This window comes from Cavia porcellus, unplaced genomic scaffold (genome assembly GCF_034190915.1).
Source record: "Cavia porcellus strain 051 isolate PalLab524CR breed Dunkin Hartley unplaced genomic scaffold, mCavPor4.1 scaffold_3, whole genome shotgun sequence".
Lineage (NCBI taxonomy): Eukaryota > Metazoa > Chordata > Mammalia > Rodentia > Caviidae > Cavia > Cavia porcellus.
In genome coordinates this window covers 120,559,356-120,581,405 of record NW_026947486.1, presented here as the reverse complement: position 1 = coordinate 120,581,405, position 22,050 = coordinate 120,559,356, and the positions used below count along the sequence as shown (strand labels likewise).

The following is a 22,050-nucleotide window of genomic DNA, read 5'->3' as shown; positions in this document are numbered from 1 at the left end:
TGTTTCTTCCTGCCCAAGAGTGTGGGATAGCTCTCCATTTTCTAATGTGCTCTTCAGTCTCCTTTATCGGAGCACTGTAGGGTTCAGTGTAGAGGTCTTTTACCTTCTTGTGAGATTGATGTCATTTTTTTGATGCTACTCTAAGTAAATGGTGGTGTCTCCCTGATTTCTCTCTCAGTGAGTGAGTTATTCATTGATTGATTTTATTCATTGATTGAGTTATTCATTGATTGAGTTATTCATTGATTGACAAAGTGTTGACTTTGTAACCAGTTATGTGACTGAATTTGCTTATTAAATCTAGTAGTCTTTTGGTGGAGTTTTTGGGGTCTTCTATGGAGAGTATCATCCAGTCTGCAAATAATGACAGTTTAACTTCATCTTTGCCTATCATTACTCCTTTTATTTCTTTCTCTTGTCTAATTGCTCCGGCTAAAGTTTCCAAGACTATGTTGAATATGAGTGGAGACAGTGGACATCCTTGTCTTATTCCTGCTTTTAGAAAGAAAGCTTTCAGTTTCTGTCTATTTAGTATGATGTGGCTGTTGGTTTGTCATAAATGGTTTTTATCAGATTGAGATAAAGACTATTCCAATTTTCTGTAGGGATTTTATCATGGATGGGTGATGGACTTTGTCAAAAGCTCTTTCTGCGTGTATTGAGATGATCACATGATTTTCACCGTTGGCTCTGTTGAGTGTAATATGATGTATTACATCTATGGATTTATGGATGTTGAACCATCCCTGCCTCCCTGGGATGAATCCCACTTTGCACAATCTTCCTGACGATTTGCTGCAGTCTGTTTGCCAGTATCTTACTGGGGATTTTTGCATTGATGTTTATTAGGGAAACTGGTCTGTAATGCTCTTTCTTAGTTGGGTCTTTCTCTGGTTTTGGTATCAGGGTAATGCTAGCTTCCAGGAATGAATCAGGAAGTATTGGTCCCGTTTCCATTTTATTAAAGAGTTTGAGAAGTAGTGGTATTAGGTCTTCTCTAAATTGCTTGTAGAACTCAGCAGTGAATCCGTCAGGGCCTGGGCTTTCCTTTGTTGGTAAGTTTTTAATTACATCTCTGATTTCATTTATTCATATTGGTTTATTTAGGATTTTTATGTCTTCTTGATTCAGATTTGGTAATTCATATGTATCTAGGAATCTGTCCATTTTTTCTGTATGTTCCATCTTAGTATAATACAAGTTTTCAAAGTAGGTGTAGATGATCTTCTGGATTTCTGCAGGTTCTGTTGCGCTGTCACCCTTTTCATTCCTAATTGTGTGGATTTGGCTCTTGCCTTTCGTTTTTTTTTTTTTTTTAATAAGGTTGGCTAAGGGTTTGTTGATTTTATTTAATCTTTCAAAGAACCAGCTCTTGGATTAATTGATTCTTTGTGTTTTTTTTTTAAGTCTCCAATGCATGAATTTCTGCTCTGGTCTTTATAATTTTCTCCCTCATATAAGCTTTTGGGTTAGCCTGCTCTTCTGTTTCTAGAAGTTGAGGTTCAACATTGAGTTGTTTATATGTGTTTGCTCTGTTTTCCTGATATGGGTATTTACTGCTATAAATTTCCCTCTTTTTTTTTTATAAATTTCCCTCTTAAGACTGCCTTCATTTGGGTCTCAGAAGTTCTGGTAAGTCGTGTTGTCATTATCATTCGACTGTAAAAACTGTCTAATTTCTTTGGTTGTTCAGCAGGGTGCTATTTAATTTCCATGTGTTTATGAAGTTCTTGTGGTTTCCTGTGCCATGGATTTCCAATTTCATTGCACTGCAGTCTGAGAGTATGCGTGGGATAATTTGAATTCCTTTGCATTTATTTAAGCATGTTCTTCGAGCCAGTATGTGGTCTATTTTGGAGAACGTCCCATGTGCAGCCGAGAAGAATGTGTGTTCTGATGTTGTGGAGTGGAAGTTTCTATAGTCATATACTAAGTCCATTTGCTCAAAAGTTTTGTTCAGTTCTAGTATTTCATTATTGATATTTTGTCTAATTGATCAGTCTTTTTGTGATGGTGGGGGACTGTGGCCTCCCAATACAGTTGTACTAGAGCTTATTTGATTTTTTCATGTCTGCTAGTATTTATTTTATATAGTTGAGTGCACTGGTAATTTTTCTTTTTTGGTACCAGGAATCAAACTCATGACCTCACACTTGCCAGGCAGGTGCTTGTGCCACTGAACTATATCCCTGGCCCCTCACTGGTATTTGTTGCATAAATATTTATGATTGTTATCTCTTCCTCTTGGATTGTTCCCTTTATGTGGATGTAGTGACCTTATCTCTCTTCTTCAATCTTGGATTGAAATTTACTATGTCTGTAAATAGAATAGCTACCCCTGCTCTTTTCTTGGTTCCTGTCACGTGGAATATTGTTTGGCATCCTTTGATGTTCAGCTTATGAATTTCTTCTTGAGCTAAATGTGTTTCTTGTATGCAGCACATTGTTAGATCTTGCTTCTCTATCCATTGTGCCAGTTTGCGACTTTTGACCATTAACGGTGGGTTGAGACCATTAACAATGGTGGTTATCACTGATACATATTGATTTATCCTTGGCATGTTACTTTCCTGTTGGTGGCTCGCCCGCCCCTTTTTTTATCCCTTCCTCTAATTGTTCGCCTTTCCTGGTGGGTTTCTTCTGCTTGTGGTTCATGGAGCTGTGGTCCTGTGGTCCTTATTATTTCTTTCTGGAATGTCCTTCAGAACATTTTGGAGTGCTGGCCATAAATTTCCTCAGATGTTCTTTGTCATGGAAGTATCTTATTTCTCCACCAGTTTTGAAAGATAGTTTTGCGGGGTACACCAATCTGGGTTGAGAGTTGTTTGCGTTTAGAACATGGAATATTTCAGTCCAAGCTCTACTTGACTTGAGAGTCTGTGTGCTGGAAGAGAGAGCAGGTAAAACTCTTGGGAGACACTGGGGTAGGCACAGACTTTATGAACAAAACCGCGATTGCACAGGAGCTATCACAAAGAATCAACACCTGGGATCTCACTCTATTGAACATCTTTTGCACAGCAAGAGAAACCACCAACAGAGTGAAGGGACTCAGAGTGAAGGGACGACCCACAGTGTGGGAGAAAATGCTTGCCAGCTGTTCCTCAGACAAAGGATTACTATCCAGGCCATATAAAGAACTCAAGAAAAAAATCAGTTGTCTCAGATTTAAAAACCCAATCCAAGAATGGGCATCTGAGATGAGTACGCACTTCTCAGATGAAGAAATGCAAGCAGCAAATAAGTACGTGAAGAAATGTTCAACATCCCCACATCCCCGGCCGTTCGAGAGCTGCACGTTAAAGCAACACTGAGATTCGACCTCAGCCCAGAAAGAGTGCCCGTCATTAAGACATCAAGCAATAAGAAACGCTGCAGGGGCCTCTGTTGGTGGGAGTGCAGACTGTGCAAACACTGTGGAGATCAGTGCGGGGATTCCTCCGAAACTAGGATTGGAGCGCCCATTCGATCCAGTTGTTCCCCTTCTGGGTATCTTCCCCCCAAAATTAAAAACATCATACCACAGCGACATACGTGCGTGCACCCATCTTTGTAGCAGCACAGTTTGTAATAGCCAGATCTTGGAAACAACTTAAAGGCCCATTGACTGAGGAAGGGATGAACAAGGTGGTATTTTTATACAATGGAGTACTGCTCAGCCGTAAACAGTGATAAACTGGAGACTTTTATAGGTAAATGGATGCAACTTGAGACCATTCTCACAAGTGAAATAAATCAGACATTCATGTATAGACATCATATTATCTCACTAGTGTGAGAAGCTGAAAGAAACAACACATGTACCCGTATATGTATGGATATGCAAAAGTAGCTAAGAGTTTTAGTACTGATTTCTCTGAGTTCACTGAAGAGAAAGGCTTGAGCTGGTACTGTTTTAACAATTGAATGCAGATGCCTTGTCCTCTGGGTGAGTGATTTGGGGAAGACAATGCGAAACATGTGTACCGCTGTTGCCCCTTATTGTTGTGTTGGCCTTGTCTTGACATTTTAATAATTTAACAATATTAAATATTTTAATAATTTTTAATAATATTTACATCCCTGTATTTTTTAGTCTGCAAATTTGTTTTTGGGTTAAATGTGTTTCTTGTGCATGGCATAATGTTGGGTTTTGTTTCTCAATCTATTCTGCCAATCTGTGTGTCTTGATTGCAGAACTGAGACCACTTACAGTGAGTTATTACTGAAAGGTATCGGCTTATTCCTATCATCGCATCGTTTTCTTATTGCTGGCTTCCTTTTATGACCTTGTGCTTACCTGCTCACCCTTCCTGGCGGAGTCATTTTATTAAATTTATTGGCATTGTTAATTCTTCATTGCCTCTTTCTAGATTAGCTATCCTTGAGAAGTTTTTGCAGTGCTGGTTTGGTGACCATAAGTTTCTTCAGGTGCTCTTTGTGATGAGAAGACCTTACTTCTCCATCAATTTTAAAAGATAGTTTCGCAGGCTATATTGGTTTGCATTGGATGCTGTTTACTTTAAGGCCTTGAAATACTTGACTCTAATCTCATGGCCTTTAGGATTTTTGTTGCAGAATCTGCCAATTCTAGTGAGTTTACCTTAATTGATACAGTGCTATTCTCTAACCACTTTTAAGATTCTGTTCTTGTGTTGGACTTCCAAGGTTCTGGCTATGATGCATTGTGGAAAGGTTCTTTTCTGTTCATGCCTATTTGGAATTCTATATGCCTCACTTATATGTGTTTGTTTTTTTAACTTTACTGGAAAGGTTGTTAGCTCCTTTTAAGTAAATAGGTTTTTATGCCACTTATCCAGTCTTCTGATTTCCTGATTCTAAATAATCTTAGTCTTCTTTTCATCCTCTCAGTGCTGTTGGATCCCTTTCCTGTATTCTGTTGTTTTTGTTATGGCACCAGGGTTTGAGCCCAGGGCCCAGCACATGCTAGACAACGGTGCTTCCAACGCAGCTAAGGGTACAGTCACCTGCATCTGCTCTGTCTTTCTGCTCTGCTATGTCCACACACTGATCATTTCTGCTGCTTAGAGGATTTTTATTCTCCTGGTTTTTCTTTGGCATCTTTTTTTAGACTCTAATTCTTTGCTAAATGGTCGTTCGTGTTATCATTTTGTTTAGCTCAGCTAGGTTCTGTTTTTTTGACACAGGATCTCAGTAGGTTGTTCAAATTGGCCTCGAACTATGCTGCCCAGGCTGGCTTTGAACTCACAGCAGTCCTCCTGCCTCAGTGGGCACACACCACCATGTCTGCTCAGCTAGCTTTCTATTAGTGACTGCTTTAGTCTGTTTGCTCATTTTGTGAAATGCATTACCTGTTTAGTATTTTGAGCTCATCAAGCACCATTTTTTAATCTCCTTCATCATTTTTGCTGTGTGGCTTTGATTTTTTGCCCTCAGCTCCCCACAGATCAGCTTGGATCAAGCTAGAGTTTCTGAAGGCATGTTGCTGTCCTTGTCTTCTCATGGTCCTACTGTTGTTTTGTGCTGTGGGTCTCAGGTCAGTTGTAGTGAAAGCATTTTGTTGCTAATATGGGGATCTTTTTAGTGACTCTTTTTCCAGAGATACACTCTACATGGCCAAGTACAGGCTTAGGCCTCTCTCCCACGACATGGCCACCTCGGTTAATTTGGGGGGGGGGTGCGGTATGATTGACACAGCACTCAGTCCTCCAGAAATGAACTGAAGTACTTCCAGGTGTGATGGCACACACCTGGAACTCCAGCACGTGAGAGGCTGAGGCAGGAGGACTGTTACAAGTTTGAGGCCAGTTTGGGCTCCACAGTGAGTTCAAAGCCAGCCTGAGCTGCATAGTGAGACCCTGCCTCAAAAAAGAAACTGAAGTCTGATAATGACACAAGGGCAATCCAGTTAATGTCATACAGTGAAAATCGATTGTCACGAGTGTGCCACCCTGCAACAGCAATGGGAATCAGCAACAATAGCCAAGGCAAACTGGATGCTGACACAGCACCAGAACCATAAAAGTAAGAGACATAAAAAGAACCAGTGTCCTACGAGCATGTATCAACTCCGCACAATGAACATAATGATTCCGTACTGCAAACGTGTGCCAATAAAATCCAAAAGAAACTGCACAGAAGCTCCCACTGTGCAGCCTTTGGTCCCAGGAGCCAGACGAGCTCTCCAGACTGCTTCGTTCTTTCCCGGGAACTGGGCCTTTTCTCCAACTTCTCTGCAGTTCTGTTTTCCTGCCCACTCCCTCCCATGTCCTGGAGACCTACTTCTTTTTTTCTTTACCCAATTATTTTCAAAATGTCTCAATTCCAGACCCTGAAGAAGGTTGTATTTGCTGCTTTTACTCCACCATTTTTTTTGTCTTTTTCCTTTTTATCGGTACCAGGGATCAAACTCACGACTGCCTGCTTGCAAGGCAGGCACTTATGCCGCTGAGCTAAATCCCCAGCCCCTACTCCACCATTTTAACCTCATTTTTGCACTTCTTACTGAGTCTAACTGGCAGAATCCTGTGTGTTTGGGGGGACATAGCATCGTGTCTGGAGACCTGGGTATGCTCTAAATGAGCCCCACAGTCCATCTGCTGAACATTCCCATCACTTCCCACACTTAGAGCCATTCTGAATTTCCTCTGCATTGAAGCATTTGATAAAAGCCACGCCAAAAAAATTCTCCTACAGAAAATTGTACAGCAGCTCTGGCAGCCTCAGGTCTCCGAGCACCTGGCGGCATCCACAGGAAGCAGAACTGGTGCCTGACCTCCCTCGATTTGGCGTGGGGCAGAGCACACAGGGGTGGACTCTGCAGATCCAGCTTTTGCCCCCTGGAGGCAGCCCTGGGGAGCCTGGAGGAGACTGATCCTCCCTTCTGCCCATCAGGGGAGCTCAGTGGGCACCTGCCTGCCCCAAAGACCAGGCACACAGGGACCCGGCTTCCCACATTGGATCAGGAACCATGGGGCGTGGATACCAGAGAGCTCACCCCACCAAGGAGAAGAGAAACAGGGCGGGGTGGCGAGACTGGACAGACTCCTCTGAGGAACTGCAGACAGCACTGGAGGGGGCAGAGAGGTACTGCTGCCTCTGGACCAGGGTCCCTGGACCCCAGGATGGCTGGTCCCGGCTTGCTGGTCAGGGCCAACTACACTGAGGAAGTTGGGCAGCAGGGGGTGGGGAGGGGGTGCAGGCATGGGGGAGGGGCAGGGCCAGGCCCAAGCCAGGGTCCAAATCCTCAGGTGCCCGGAGAGTGCATTGTCTCCTGTGGGAGACCCTCGGTGGCTCACTCTGTGCATGGGCATTGCTCCACTGTGGGTGCTGCCAGCCACCAGCATATCCCCTTCTGTATATGAGTGGGCCAGCAGCTGGGCCAAGGACATGTGTCAGGGCACACAGTAGGTCAACAAGTAGGAAGTCACTTGGGATGGTGACATCCCACAGAGGACATGTGTTCACAGATGGAGCTCCAGGTGGACACAAATTTAATAAATAGGGGGTCAAGGTATAAGTAGCACACAGGACCAGGCATTTCCGACCCATGGGCATGGGGCCGGGAGGGTGGGGTATTGCTGCTGCTGGGGCAGAGGGTGTTTGGTCCTGTCACCGCCTCCCCCTGCAGGGCCCAAAGCAAGGCACTAAGGAAGGGGCCCAGGTACGCTGGGGGTATTGGCCCCTACAACACCTGGGGACCCAGGCTGGAGCGACCCCTGCCCATGACAGTGGTGGGAGGCCGGCTCAGGGACCAGAAGCCCCCTCCTCATCCATGCCCCCGCCCTCAGCTGCTGCTGGACCCCAGGCTGATGATCAGCTCCAGCTTCTGCCGCAGCTTGTGCTTCGCACAGGAGGCATCTTGGTCCAGGGCGGTGAGGAGCTGGGGAGAGGGGTGCCCTTAGCTGGGCTCAGAGGAGACTCCCCCTAATTCCCCCCCACCCCCACAGAGCACCAGGTCCCCAGCCCAGAAGGACTCTTCCCTAATCTGCTCTCAATCCCCCAACCCACAGCCCCTGCCTGTGCTCCTGGCTGCAGTCTGGCCTCAGCACAAACCACCGTTAGAGTTCACATCTAGGGGTCTCCAGCAGGCTCTGGGCCCCACACAGGGCCTCTGGAGCTGACAGATGGGGCTCACAGCTGGCTTGCTGTTAGGAGGAGGTCTGATGGGAGGCGTGGTCACCGGGTGTGGCCTGGCAGGGTCTGTGGGGCTCTCCTGTCCTCCCTTGCCTCTCTGCCTGCCACCACCAATGGTGAGCGGCTCCTCAGTGGCCAGGCCCTTCTGCCCTGCTGACTGGTGCTGCCTGGGAGCCCACTGACTTTGGACTGAAATGCAAGCTGAAAAAGCCTCTCCTCCTTCATACTGCTGGTGTCGGTGTAGGGCACCGGCTCAGTGAGGAGGAAGTGACCCGCACCCCCTCCACCAGCTCGGGGCGCCCGCTGCCTCCGCCTAGGAACTGCCCTCCCGGCTGCAGGCTGCCATGGGCCCCTCCCGAGTGGCTCGGACGCACTGTGTGCGTGGCCCCCTTCCTGAGCCCACCTGACGCGCCCGCACCTCCCTTGTCCAGGTCTTCTTGTCCTGGTCCTGCGTTCTGAGTTCCCTGGCCTGAGCAGCCAAGATGGAGCTGGCTGCCAGAGGTTCCCCACACTCCGGGCCCCCAGGACTCCACAGGCACGGCTGGCTGCCGCCCCCCTCCCCCGCCCCCTGCCAGCTGCCCAGGTCTGGCACTCAGCAGGGTCTCCCTCCGCCCACCACACCCTCTTGAAGTTCAAGACTGTGTCATCTGTGGCTCGACTCTCAAAGGAGTGGCTCACACCGTACCACACTCCTGCCCCTCCCCGTGCCTGGTGTGGCAGGGAGCCCACTTAGCTGTGGTGCGGCCTTCCCACTTCACTCCCACGTGTGTCCCTGGCACCTGTCCCACCTCCAGCTCCCACAGGTCTGGGCGCCTCCCCTCCCAGCCAGGACGGCCTGGTGCTCCTGCAGACCCCCACTCTCCACGCCACCCCATCCCCAGAGGACTCTGCACCCACAGGCTTTCTTCTGCAGGGCTATGGCCACCCCGACCCTCACCCTGGGGCACAAACCCTGCAGTTACCCCTTGACCCCTCCCTCTCGCTCATGGCCCACATCTGATTTCTCAGCCCAGACCAATCCTCAAGTCCACACTTCCACATGCCCTGCCAATTGCTATCTGAGACTGCGTGCCCCAGGCCCTGCCCCCACCCTCAGCCCATCCTCTCAGGTGCAGCCAGGCCCTGAGTCTAGTTTATTTGTTTTTGTTTTGGGGTTTTTTTTTGTGAGGGGTTGGCAGCACTGGGTACTGGCACTGAGCTGCACCCTGGGCGCTTTACATTTTGAGACAGGGTCTCAATACACTGCTTAAGCTGGGCTTGAACTTGGGTCCCAACATCCAGGAAGAACCTAGGACCTTTCAGGAGAGGGACCACACACACAAGACTGGCTCTGTGTCCTGCATCCCATCTGCCCCTCGTGTGGTACTTTGGTGCTCCACTCTACCCAAGTGCTCCGTGCCGCATGCCCAGGGCCACATGCTGGGGGGGGGCAGTACACACCTCCTGGCGGTACTTGGTGACGTAGAAGTAGAGCTCACTGAGCGCACTTAGGACATTGAAGTCACTGGCGTGCAGACGGGACTGCTCCACCAGGTAGGCGTCCATGTCCTGGTCACTGATGGATGCCATCTTTGCAATGTCCCGGTAGTACCTGTTGGGACCCTGAGTAGGTCAGTTGCACTAACACTGCCTTAGCCAAGCTCATTGCCCTGGCTGCCCCGCTGAGCCCTGGGGCTCTCCCTCCCAGGATGCACCTCTCCACCCAGCTCTTGTAGTTGGGGATGTCCTTGGCATAGAGCAGCTTGTTGGAGGGTGAGTCCTTGCCCAGCCGGTGCTCCGACGTGGAGCACGAGTCCATGAAGGTCTGGGCCACTACCGACAGGCAGGCATCTGTGATGCTGTTCTTGTGGATGTCAAACACAAACTGCGGGTTCTTGATCACATTCACCCAGAAGCGCAGGGGCAGACTGCACAGAGAGACGGACACACAGCGAGGCTCCCAGGGGGCTCTCCTGCCGCCACCTACCACGGCTCACATATGGGGGGCAGCCCACTTCTAGGACTGCGCCAGCACCAGGATGGCTTAGGGTAGCCAGCTAGTCTTGGCTCACTGCAGGGGCAGCCCAAGGCTACATGGCACCTCTGAACTCAAGGGGCCAATCCCGCCACCACTGTGCCACCTGCATCAGAACCCTCCACATGGTCCTGACACCTGAAGCCTCACAGTCAGCACCAGGCCAGCCCCCGCCGCCCACCAGCCTCTCCTGCCCACCCATCCCTGGGGGCTGGCAGTGTTGGTACAGCGGGTACCAGTTGCTCTTCCAGGTATGGCGCACATCAGGGTCGCTGATCTGCCGCTGGTCAGCTTGCTCGTCCAGGAAGTCAAACATATACTTGATGGCCAAGGGCAGTGCCGAGCCCCGGTGGGCTGTGCTGAACACAGTCTCAAAGAGGTCATCGACAAACTTCTGCAGGGTGCCCTGGGGGGAGCAGTGAGGCCGGCATGCTAGGGGGATCTGGAGGGACAGAAAGGCTCTCCAGAGACACGGCGTGCCAGTATTGCCAATGCCACTGAGAAGGGCACAGAAAAAAGTGACCCCTTGCCAGGAAGGTCAAGCCAGACCCAGGGCCAAGGCTGGGCTCACAGGCATCTGGCAGAGGCCACAGAGACCTGCGGCAGGCTCGTACCTTAGTAGCCAACAGGCGTGTCAGATAAATCTCTGAGACCATCTTGCTGCCTCGGTCCCCCTCCCGATGGTCAGCATGGTCATGGTTCTTCACCAGGTGCCACAGCTTGGTGCCCGTTTCCTGGTCGGGCGTGATCATGGGTGCTCGTGAGCGGAGGCTGTCAGGGCTGCTGGTGGTGCGGAGTAAGCTCTCTGGGCAGAAGACAGGTATGAGCCTTAGGCTGCCAGGGCCACTGGCTGTCACCTGGCCTCTTGGCCCACTCCCCACAGGGGGATGCCAGAGAGGCGCGGGGATGAGGACACTTACCGTAGCGGCTGAGGGAGCGAGTGAAGGTGAAGGAGTTGGCCATGTTGTAGGCGGACACTTGTTTGGGCACCAGGGCTACTAATGAACCATCTGTCACCTGAAGGTCACAGAGACAAACAAGAAGCAGTGCAGGAAGCCTGGAGGCCACCGCCGGATTGGGGCAGGAGAAGGGCTCCAGTAAGGACAGAGAGGGGATTCCGGGTGACCAGCTCCCCAGCCCTCACCTGGTAGTGGGCCAGAGAGTTGACCCTCTTCCAGTCACACTCAATCTTGGTGGTGACATCCTCATCCTGGAGAATGATGCGAGCCATGCGGCCCTGGCGCCACTCTGGGGACAGAGGCAGCCCTCAGCACTGAGCCTGCACTTCTGGGGGCACATAGGGGCAGCAGAGACAAGGGCTCACCCAGGTCCATGTCCTCGGCTTTGGGGCGCTGTGAGTAGGGGATGCCCTTGTACACGGCATCCAGCAGCTTGTCTTTGGCCTGGGTAACGCTGTCACAGTTGAGCACCTTCACCGAGACCTGGCTGCCGCCTTCGCTCTCTGGGCACACGCAGTGCAGCGTCTGCAGGACACGGCAGGGTGAAAGGGGCCAGGCCTCCCACCCCACCCCCCCTACCCGGCACTGCGCCCACCACGCACCAGCATCCGGTAGTCAATCTGCTGCCGGATGAGCTTGTCCTCACTCAAGGAGTAGCGGGCCTCGCCCGTGATAGCGTCTATGGGGCCCTTCTCCATCTGCTGCTTGATGGCGCAGTACAGCAGGAAGAGGGGCTCCCCCGCGCATTCCTGTGGTGGTCACACAGCTTGCTGCCCGCCCCTGTGCCCAACAGCAGCCACCCCCTTGTCGCTCACCCAGCCGCCCAGCCCTCAGTGCACCTTCAGAAACTTGTGTAGCAGGAGCGTGAACCAGTTGGTCAGCATCTTCTCAGCCACCGACTCGGTCCTGGGGCAGAGAAGGGACTCAGGCCCGGGGATGGGGGTGGGGCTGGATGGTGGGCGCATGGCCCGAGGTGGTAGGATTCCGCACCTGCGCAGCAGCAGCTTTGGGTGGTTCTTGCTCTCCAGGTTCTTCTCTATGAGGTCAGCCAGCAGTTGCTTGAGTAGCCCGGTGGCATAATCGAGCCGACTCTGCAGTGCCACCATGGTAAGAGAGGCCACAGTGCCGCGGTCGCGCATGGAAAAGCTGCTCTGGGCCTCCAAGGTGTGGATGAAGGTAAGTACAAAGGCACGACTGTGCAGCAGCTGCCCAAAGAGGCGCAGGGCCTTCTCCACGTTGGGCGGAGTCTGGGTGAGGGGATGGGGAGCCTCAGAGCAGAGCAGGCCGGGGCCAGGGCCAGGCCGGGCCGGGGCCGGGGCCAGGGTTGGGTGGGGTGGGTGGCCAGAGCAGGCACTCACATCCAGTTCCTTGAGCACCGGGTGGGCCTCGATGCCTGGGAAGAGCACACGCACGGCATAGGTGCGATAGTCCAGGAAGGGGATCTGCACACCATCCATGTGGTTCGTCAGCTCGTGGATGTCCGTCTGCAGCTCTGCAAAGGCTGGGTGAGGGCGGGGGTTGAGGAGTGAGCCAGATGGGTGGGGGCCTGCTCCCCTACATGCCAACCCCTGCCTCAGCACCTTCCTTGCACTCCAGCGCCACTCGTGATTCCAGGTTGTCCATCTGCAGCTGCAGCCGCTTGAGCGTGCGGTCCGCATCCTGTGTCTTTCGCTTATAGGCAACCAGCACAGCAGTGATGGCCAGTAACAGGAACCCACCACCAACCGCCAGCCCCACCAGGGCCGGAAGGGTTAGTGCCCGTTCAGGCGTGATGTGCAGGGTGCCAAGCCAAAACTCCAGGCCGCCCACCAGCACCTGCGGGGACAGGATGGCATGAGCCAGCGCCCACAAGCACCAAGCTCCCGGTGACCCTAACACACACGCACCATAACAGGCTGGCGGCCTGTCTGGCGGGGCAAGTCACACAGCAGCTGCGTGTCAGACACCGTGAGTGCACACGGCTGGCCCCCGATCAGTACTGTGTAGTTGAGGCGGAAGCTGCCGGCCGCTGCGGGGATCAGATTCTTGCCCTGGAGACGGAGGGATGAAGGACACAGTTGCTCAGGGCCCTCTGCCTCTTTGTTCCTCCTGCCCCACCCCTCCTCAGTGGCACCTTCAGCACAACATGGGATCCAGGCTTGACCTCCAGGACCCCCGAGGGCCCGAGGGGCTCAAAGCTGGGGTCAGGGTAGTAGGTGAAGGAGGAGCGGTTGAGGGAGCGGGCCGTCTGCACATGGTCCAGAAGGAAGCCGAACTCATCTGGATGCTCGCCCTGTACCCGAGGCTGTGGCCGCCCAGGGAAGATGCCAGGGGCCTTACACAGCATGACGGTGTCGTTGATCACCTGGCACGTCTGTGGGGCAGAAGCGAGTAGTACAACACATGAAGGCAAGGGCCACGGGGGCAGGGCGAGGGCAGTAGCCACTCACATTAGTAGTCTCAATGCCACGGTACTTGGCCCGGACCCGGGGCTCCTGGATCGTCAGCAGGTGAGTCCCACTCACGGTGATGGCAGTGCTTCCGCTAGGGACAGGAGTAAGGAACTCAAGCTTAGAAGAGGCATCGCTCAGTGCCCAGGGCAGGGGTCACATCCCAGCCCCTGACCCATTCCCATGCCCAGGGTCTCACTTGACGATACTCCAGGTGGGCTCGAGGCGCGTGACAGTGGGGTCCTGAGTGTAGGTGTAGATGACCCCTGGGCTGGAGATGTTGGCACGATCGATGGTGAGAGTGATGGGGGCCTGACTGGGGCCCAGCATGGAGACAGGTGAGATACACACAATCGCCTCAGCGTCTCTCCTGTGTGGGTGACAGGGCACTTGGCACAGGCAGCCAAGGGCTTTGGACCCTCAGCCACAACCCTGGTGCCTGCCATTGCCCTGCCCACCTGACAAACTGGCACTCGCCATCTCTCACAGTCACCATCACACTGCTGCCAGCATCCAGTGCGTGCCCAGTGATGGTGAGCCGTGTTCCCCCTGAAGCAGGGCCCCTAGCGGGACTCACTCGGTCGAAGGTCGGGGTCTGGGGAAGAAGCGGCCCTGAGGCGGGGAGGGATGGCTCGGCTGGGCCATCCCACACACACCCAATGGGCAGGGGGCTGGGACCAGGAGGGGCCACGCCACACACCACGAAGCTGTACAACTGCTCAGACTGCGTGCGGAAGTCAGCGGAACAGTCACCCACGCAGAGCTCAACAGGACCTGGCTGTGGGCTAGGCACCAGCGACTCCTCCATCTCACAGACAATCCTGTGGGTCAGCGAAGGTCAGGGGCTAAGAGCAATAGGGACAGGGATGGGGACAGGGATGGGAGGCCCACAAGGCCGCACCCACCTCTCGGCGCTGACGTACTCGGTGGGGATGGAGGTGCAGCGCACACCAGCCACCCGCAGGCTGACCTCCCGGGAGGCGAGGCCCAAGTTCTCACCCGCGACGGTGACCCGGGTGCCCCCCTCTTTGGGCCCCATGAGTGGGTGGATCTGCAGAACAGTGGAGGTGAGAGCTCTGACCCAGATTCCCGGTCCCCAGGGGCAGGTGGGGCAGGGCTGACCTGGCTGATGCGGGGGTGGCTGCACCGGGTACCCTTCTGGCTCGGGTGCATCCAGTTGGTTTTGGGGGATGGGCAGTGTGCCCGCAGCTGGCACCTATGCTCCGAGATGCACCAGCCACAGTTGAAGCGAGGGTCGGCTTTGAGGCAGAGGCCACAGCTGGGCCGCTGCGCCCAACACTTGTACAGAAGGGCTGTGGATACACAGGGCACTGCTGATGGAGCAGCCTGGGCAGAGAGGTGGGGTGCGCTCAGGCAGTGCCAACCCTGCCCTGTGCAGCCCTCACCTCGGAAGCTGGGCGGCTTGTCGATGGGGAAGTCTCCATCCCAGACCACAGAGAAGTCCAGTTCAGCGTCACCATACTCATCACCGTCATATGAGTACTGAAAAGATGGACCCGTGAGACCCCACACGCAATGAACAGTCCCTCCTGCTCAGATGCTTCCAGCATGGGACGCGGAAGTCCCCCCAGGCCCCCACAGCTTGCAAAGCTGGGCACTCACTGAGGCATTCTGGCACTGCACACTGCTACTGTTGAAGCGCACAGCGGGCACCCGCTGCTGCCGCCCCTGCACCCGCACCACGCACTCGTAGTTCTTCTGGCCAGACTGCGGCTGCGGCAGGTTCTTGGCTCGAAGGGTGAGGGGCTGCATGACGCCCACAGGGATCACGAGGTCCCCACGGGGCAGGAGTTCAGGACAGCCCTGGGGGGAGAGCAGTGACCAGGCCCACTGACGGTGTGCAGACGGAACTTAGTGACACCCCACACAGCCCTCACACGGCACGCCACACCCGCCTCACCTCGGGGCTGTGGATCCTGCCCTCCTGGAAGGAGCATTCGTGGGGGTGGCTGGTACACACGTGTCGGTACTTACACCAGTGGCAGGGGTAAGAGCCACCCACACAAGACATGCACCTGAAGAGGAGGTGGTGTCAGATGACCACGAGGATCCCACGTCCTGAGCTGTCCTCCCAACACATGCATGCCCAACAACCAAGGGAACTGGTGGCTGGAACCTGCCTGAGGGGGTGGAGCTACACCAGGACAGAAAGTAGGCAGGCCCCTGTGCCCCTGGAGCCAGCCACCCTGTCATCCTGCCAGGGCTCAGGACCGGCACCAGGCCAGGTACTCACGACTGGAGGACACTGCAGTTGTAGAAGACAAAGTCAGCACTTGCAAACTTCACACCAGTCTCCTTGGCAAGCAGCTGCAGCTGCACAGTGTGGGTGGCCCCTGTGGGTGCCCAGGAATGGCCATGACCAAGCCAGGTATAGGAGCCGCACTACCGCTCACCTGGCCCATCCCCCAGCCCACTGACCATGGCCTCTGGTGAGAGCCTGCAGCTCCTGGAGGGAGGGCGAAGGGCAGCGCAGCTCCCCTGAAGCCACCAGGACAGCCTCAGTCTCTGTCACATCACCAAAGGCGCAGCTCACTCCCGCACTGAGGTCCGGCACGTTGTGTAGGGCTACTGTCAACTGGAAGAGGCAGGGGCTCAGAGCAGTGTGCACCTCCGCGATGTGGCCCTGGCATCCTCCATGCCACTCACCTGCACTCCAGGTGACGTCACTGACACGTTGTTGGGCCGGACCCGCACCTGGACACACTTGCTCAGCTCTCTGGCAAAGCCGTGAGGGGCAGAGGCATCTGGACAGGCCCCTTCTCGGCAGCACCTGCACAAGAACCAGAGGGATGGGGACAGACTGCCCAGGTGGCAGCACCAGGCAACTACAAGGTGGGCCTCATCCCCTGGGACCCAAGGGATGTCACTGAAGACACTGATCATTAGCTGGAGACCTTGGAGGAGGGCGCAGCAGGGGAGAAGGGGCCCGTGTCCCTGGAGCACCTCACCTGTGCTGCAGCACACACCAGCCGCAGTGTGGGTCACCCGAGCCCAGGCAGGCCGCGCAGCTCAGGTACTGCTCACAGGTCTCCACGGGCAGCTGGCTCACCTGGGGACAGCCACGTCAGCATGCAGCCGCATCCAGGCCCCCGCCCCCCACCGCCCCGCGGCCCACCTGCTTCTCACTCAGGAGGTAGATGTGCCGGTGGTCCGGGCTGAAGAGCAGGTCTCGCAGGATGGGACTGCCATCCACGACAGTGACTGTCTCATACAGATGGGCATCCTGGGAGCCATCGACCCGCACCTGAGTCACGAGATGGGGGCAGAGAGGTAATGGGGCCACCCTGACACCCTAGCCTGAGGCTGGGCACCAGCAGAAAGATCTCTCCAGCAGACAGAGGCAGCCAGGTTCAAGGGCCTGAGAGCACCATGGAGCCTGGCAGCTCTAGGGCGACAGCCCCATCCCGACCTAGCCCACAAACATCTAGCAAGGCAGGCGTTTTGAAGGGATGGCAGCCGAGAATACGTGGCTTTCAGCTCAGTAAAGTGGGGGACCTGGGTCCTGGTGGGGATCAGGCTCAGTGCCTCGCTTCCCAAGCCTCGCTGGACCCCCAGACTGGCCCTTCCCTTTCTTTCCCTAAGGATGATGCCAGATTGACCAGGAGAGCCGGACAAGAACAGTATCATCACTCTGATCCCTGTCCCTCAGTGCCAGGCTTCCCCAGGCCCAGGATAGAAGCAGCTGTGGACTGGCCTCACTTGTCATGGGCAACATAGCAGCAGCCCCGTTGTCCATGACAGAAAGAACAAGGGATGAGGCTGGGACAAGTGCCCTTTCCAGGAAGGTGATGCCCTGGGGAAGAGCCAGAGGAGGGGAGGGAGCGAGCTGCGGACAAGTGTGTCCTGCAGACAGGGACACTGCACACACAGGGCCAAGTTGGTGCTTGCTCCTTCCTTCACAGCACCCGGCAGTGGCAGCACAGCCTCAACCCTTGCTCTCGTGGCAAGGAGGCCCCACAGTGGGCACTGGTGCCACGGAGAGCCGTCCTGAGACCCCCATCCCCACATGCTAAGAGCCCCTGCCTCACCTTCTTCAGACTGCCACTGCGTGTGCCGATAAACACCACAGAGTGCTGGTGGTAGGTGTAGGCGGCCACACTGGCCATGCCGTCGGTGCTGTCGGCCAGCAGAGGCAGCCCTTCGATCACATGCAGGCCACCCAGGGGCTGATTCAGGACCAGCCCACAGAAGTTTCCATTGATCTGCATGGGCTGGTGAACAGGAAGGCTCTGTGAGGGCTCTTGCCAGGCAGAGGCTGCCACAGAGGAGTGGGCCCAGCCATTGCTGCCCCCACCAAGCCCGACAGAAATCCAGGGGAACGGGGAAGAGGGAAGGCAGGGAGACTCAACATGACACCACACAAAAAGGGCCAGACTGGGCCAGACTCCAGGTGGAGCAAGGAGGGACAAGCTGGGAATGCATGGGGGGTGGGGGGGACACCTGGCAAGACAGACAGAAGAAGGGGGGCAGTGGGGAGAGGCGAGTGGGGCCAGGTGTGCGGCCTGGGCTCACGGTGTTGATGCAGGGCAGCTCCTTGTTCAGCAGCCAGGGGAGGGCCAGCGTGCCCTCTCCGCGGTAGCAGGACTGGATGCGGCGCCGGATGTGGGCATTGATGTTGCTGAGGGTAAAGAGGCAGAGGATGGTTTGCCGAGGTGGGCTCGCCCGGTTCTTCTGGCCCTGGGAGAAGATGGTGAAGAGGACGTCCTCGTCGACTGGCACACCCAGTGCCTGGGCCAGCAGCAGACCAGGTTTGGCCAGGTGGGCGCTCTGCACCAAGCGGTACTCCACGCCGCGCCAGGAGCAGCCGATGGGGAACTCCACGTAGGAGTAAAACTCTGAGTCCCCTGTACACATGCGCACGATCTTGGAGGTGAAGAACTTCTCGCCTGCTGTGTCCAGCAGTGTCTGCTGGGTGTCCAGCTGCAGCGTCAGGAAGTACACGAAGGAGGCACTCACAAAGCCGTAGATGTAGTAGATGTCAAAGGCAGGGTAGAGTGACAGTGTATCAGAGGGGATCTTGATCTGGGAGGACACAAACTCATCCTGGTACACCTGGGAGGTAGGGCAAAGACAGGAGTGAATGAGGGCTGAGGTGCACATTCCCACCGTCCCCCCATTACCCTGGGCCCGCCCCAGCCACGCCTGGGACCCGGGCCAGGAAGGCAGTGGAGGCGGCCTGTAGGGGTTCAAGACGCTGTCTACACATCCATAACAATGCGAAGGAAGGAGGGCATGGGGCTGGGCACAGTCACCCACCAGACTGAACATATCGGCGCTGTCCTCGTCACCGATGAGCTTGCGGGAGCTCAAGGTGGGGAAGTACTCTGACTTGCCATCCACAGCAGTGCCCACGAACAGCTTGCTGGGCCCCTGGCCCTGCTCCACAATAACCCCAGCCATGGAGTCTGGCTCCTGCGCCCCCGACAGGTAGTGCTCCTTCCGGTGGTGTGGTTCCCCCAGCTTGAAGAGGTCATCCAGACGCAGGAACTGGCAGATACCTTGCCAGATGCTGCCGCAGGCCACCAGACGACGGGCTGCATAGTCTATGAGCAGTAACTTATTCACGTTGTCCATGGGCACCAGGCGGTGGGCACACACGCGCATGCTTGGGGGTGGGTAGCAGCGGGCATTGTCCTCCACGGGCCCCGTCACGTGGACCCGAAGCTCAGTCAAGTTGGGGGCAAGCTTAAAGACTCGGTTCACAGCGCCCACAAACACCTCCCCAGTCACTCGGTGCACAGCCAGGTGGGTGAGTGTGGTGTCTGTCACCACAAAGGCACGGAAGGGCCTGTTGCCACCCGAGCCCCCTGCCACTGGGAGAAGGAGCAGCAGGATAAGGCACAGAGGGAACATGGCCAGCAGCCACTGTGGACAGGCCTGAGGAGAGAGGGTAAGTGGGGTTCAGGGGCCCTGGCAGCTGGGCTCTGCACCATGGGACCAGAGTGCTCTCTCCCCAGCATGCCAGAGCCCCAGATGGTGACCGTGGCTGGGTGCACAAGCCAGGGGCCATCAATCACCCCCGCCCCTTCCCTGGAGAGCAGCCAGGAGGCTTTGCTCAGCCGGGCCACGCCCAAGGGGCAGCAGAGTCACCCATAGGAAGGCAGGCAGCAGGGCCTCCGGGAATGGAGCTCCCATCACCACAGAGGGCAGCTGGCCCCAGGAGAGACCAACCACAAGAAAGCCTCAGGCCACAGGTCCCACAGGTGCAGACGGGGCAGGGGAGGCAGAGAGAGAACAATCACATGCTGGGGGTGATGGCTGTGCCATTCCAGAATGGCACTGCCACCAGAAGTCCAGGACAGAGTTCTGGAGAAGCACAGCCTGACATGCTCCTGGCCCCAGCTGCCTGCTTCCCGTAGGGCCTCCACTGGCTGCCCAGGACACACAAAGTGAGTCATGCCTGCCCCCATTCCACGAGCCAAGACAGATATAAGTCAGGCTGTGCTCGCTTGGGCACCAATGGACAGGCACCCAGCCACCCTGCAGACCCAGAGGTAGGGGTGCAGCGGATTTGGAGCTCTATGGATGGGACCCAATACCATCAGTGCAGCAGGCCTTGGGGAGACAGGCTGGGGGGATACTCAGACAGTGCCAGGACTGGCACCCTGCGCCCTGGAGCCACACCCATCCAGCTCTAGGCTGCAAAGGCAGCCGAGGGGGCAAACTCTGCACTACTTTTTCAGTGCCTGAGCCCTGGGGAGACAGGAGGTAACCAATGTGGGGCACGGGGAGTGTGGGGCAGCAAAGCCAGAGGAACCAGAAGAGAAAGGAAAAGGCACCGGCTAGAAAGGGAGCAGGCCCAGCTTGAGGCTGCAAAGTTTCGGCCAAGACTGATCATGTCTCTGGGGCTCTTTTGTCAGCTCTGCAGCCTGGACCCTCACCCGACAGCCAAAGAAAGGAAGGCACAGAATAGAGAGGCTGCATCCTCCCCTCACCTCCTCTGCAGCCTGGGGAAAGAGAGCTCTGGGGAGAGGCTGGAGACAGGTCGGGAGGGCAACCTGGAGAGGCGGGGTGTGCAGCCTGGAACCCCAGTTCAGCCCCCACAGGTGAGTGGCAACCTTACACATCACAGGCACAACCGGCCCCCGCGCGACAGCCTTGCCAGCAGAGGAGGAGGTGACGGGGACAGCTGCACGAAGAGACGCGGCCCCGCGCCCCCCCCCCCCCCCGCTCCCCGCCATGCACGAGCCCAGCTCGCCCTTCCCCTACAGAGCACCCTCAGCCTGCCGCGCAGTCCTTCGTCGCAGGAGGTGTTCGCAGTCATCCTCTGAGGGGCTGCTCCTCTGCTACAAAGGCTCCTAGTGGGCCAGTGGGCTAGCTCAAGGTGGTCGTCCCTACGCGCCCAGGGCACGAACGGCCTGGCAGGCAGGTGCCGGGAGGCAGAGCGGAGCCCGACCACCAAGAGGCCGAGCTCGACCCCCAGGCTGCGCGAGCGCCGGGTCTCTGAGATGGCTCCCCCAGCCAGCCTGGGAGGGCGGCGGGGATGGCGACCACCTACCTGTCCCTCTGCCGCCGCCGGCTCTGGGTAGCTGTCCGCCAGCCACGTGGACGCGCCCCCGTGGCCCACACTGGGCTCCCCCCCGCGCACCCCCCCCGCCGCCAAGCCTCGCGCGCGCGCGCGGGCGCGCCGCCGCCGCCGCCGCCGCCACCGCCGCCACCGCCCACACACTGGGCCCGCCCGCAGCTGCTTGTGCCTTTTAAAGCTGGACCATACCATCGCGCCGGTGGGGGGGCGCCCAGGGAGGGCGGCCAGGCCGCGGAGCAGCAAGACGCAGGAGCCGGAGGACGTCCCTTCCGGGGGCTCGGAGCCTCAGTGCGCAACGCGGCGCCCCGAGCCCTGTGGAAACCCGGCCCGACGGCAGACCCCCTTCGCTCAATGGCCTTGTCCGTGGAGTACCCCCCCCAGCTCCCCACCTCCTGCCTCGGGCAACCCTGGAACCGGTGCGCGCGCCCGCGCCACACCCCCTGGTCCCGCCCTGTCCCTCCCGGCTCTCGGAAGCGCGCCTGGGGCCACCTGCTGGGCTGCTGGCTGGTCCAGGTCGGGCAGGTGCACACAGAGTGGACTCCGCTGTCCACCCAGGACACCCCTGGTGGTCAGTAACGCAGTGTGCGAGCGTCTGGTTCAAGGATTCGAAAGCCATTTACACTTGGCCACCTTCCGAGAACCCTGTGTCTTCTTTTGTCCTCCTGCTTTCTTTTCAAGCAGCTCTGGTGAGACCTAGTTCACCCTAAGTCGCGGTTTTAAGGTAGAGAATTCTTTGGCTCTCACTGTATTGTATTTACTGAGCTGTGCAACATTTACTATCGTCTAATTCCAGAACGTGTTGGTGTCCCTAAAACAAGCCCTGCACCGGGACTGGCACCTGTTTCTGGCCTTTCTGACTGTGGAATCACCTCTTTGGGCATTTCAGATAAACGCAATCACACAATCCGGATGAGTCTTTTGTGCCTGGGTTCTTTAATGATTTCAAGATTCGTTCATATTCATTCATCAATCAAGGCTTCCTTTCTGTTTAGGGCCAAATAATAC

The 22,050-nt window shown here is 56.0% G+C and overlaps 1 protein-coding gene across 6 annotated transcripts; it reads right to left on the bottom strand.

The window, feature by feature from the left end:
* Positions 1–7,437: 7,437 nt before the first annotated feature.
* Plxna3 (plexin A3) lies at positions 7,438–21,393 on the bottom strand. Of its 6 annotated transcripts, none has more exons than XM_063246610.1 (33): positions 21,235–21,393; positions 18,777–19,397; positions 18,033–18,572; positions 17,549–17,731; positions 16,636–16,764; positions 16,469–16,569; positions 16,167–16,290; positions 15,939–16,095; positions 15,754–15,853; positions 15,421–15,535; positions 15,123–15,323; positions 14,906–15,002; positions 14,622–14,812; positions 14,405–14,550; positions 14,200–14,320; positions 13,958–14,094; positions 13,699–13,869; positions 13,500–13,593; positions 13,184–13,423; positions 12,957–13,100; positions 12,651–12,885; positions 12,429–12,571; positions 12,061–12,317; positions 11,910–11,976; positions 11,673–11,819; positions 11,436–11,595; positions 11,256–11,359; positions 11,032–11,128; positions 10,726–10,916; positions 10,348–10,553; positions 9,792–10,004; positions 9,538–9,688; positions 7,438–7,843 (listed from the first exon to the last, which is right to left on the bottom strand). In XM_063246610.1, the coding sequence occupies exons 1-33, from the start codon at positions 21,235–21,237 to the stop codon at positions 7,748–7,750; spliced, it is 5,682 nt and encodes a 1,893-aa protein (XP_063102680.1). In that variant the 5' UTR covers positions 21,238–21,393; the 3' UTR covers positions 7,438–7,747. The 6 variants fall into 6 exon arrangements, with proteins under 6 accessions (XP_063102680.1, XP_063102681.1, XP_063102683.1 ...); XM_063246611.1 differs by lacking the exon at positions 21,235–21,393 and adding an exon at positions 21,019–21,107; XM_063246613.1 differs by lacking the exon at positions 21,235–21,393 and adding an exon at positions 20,737–20,758 and having other exon boundaries at positions 12,061–12,161.
* Between the last annotated feature and the right edge of the window lie 657 nt (positions 21,394–22,050).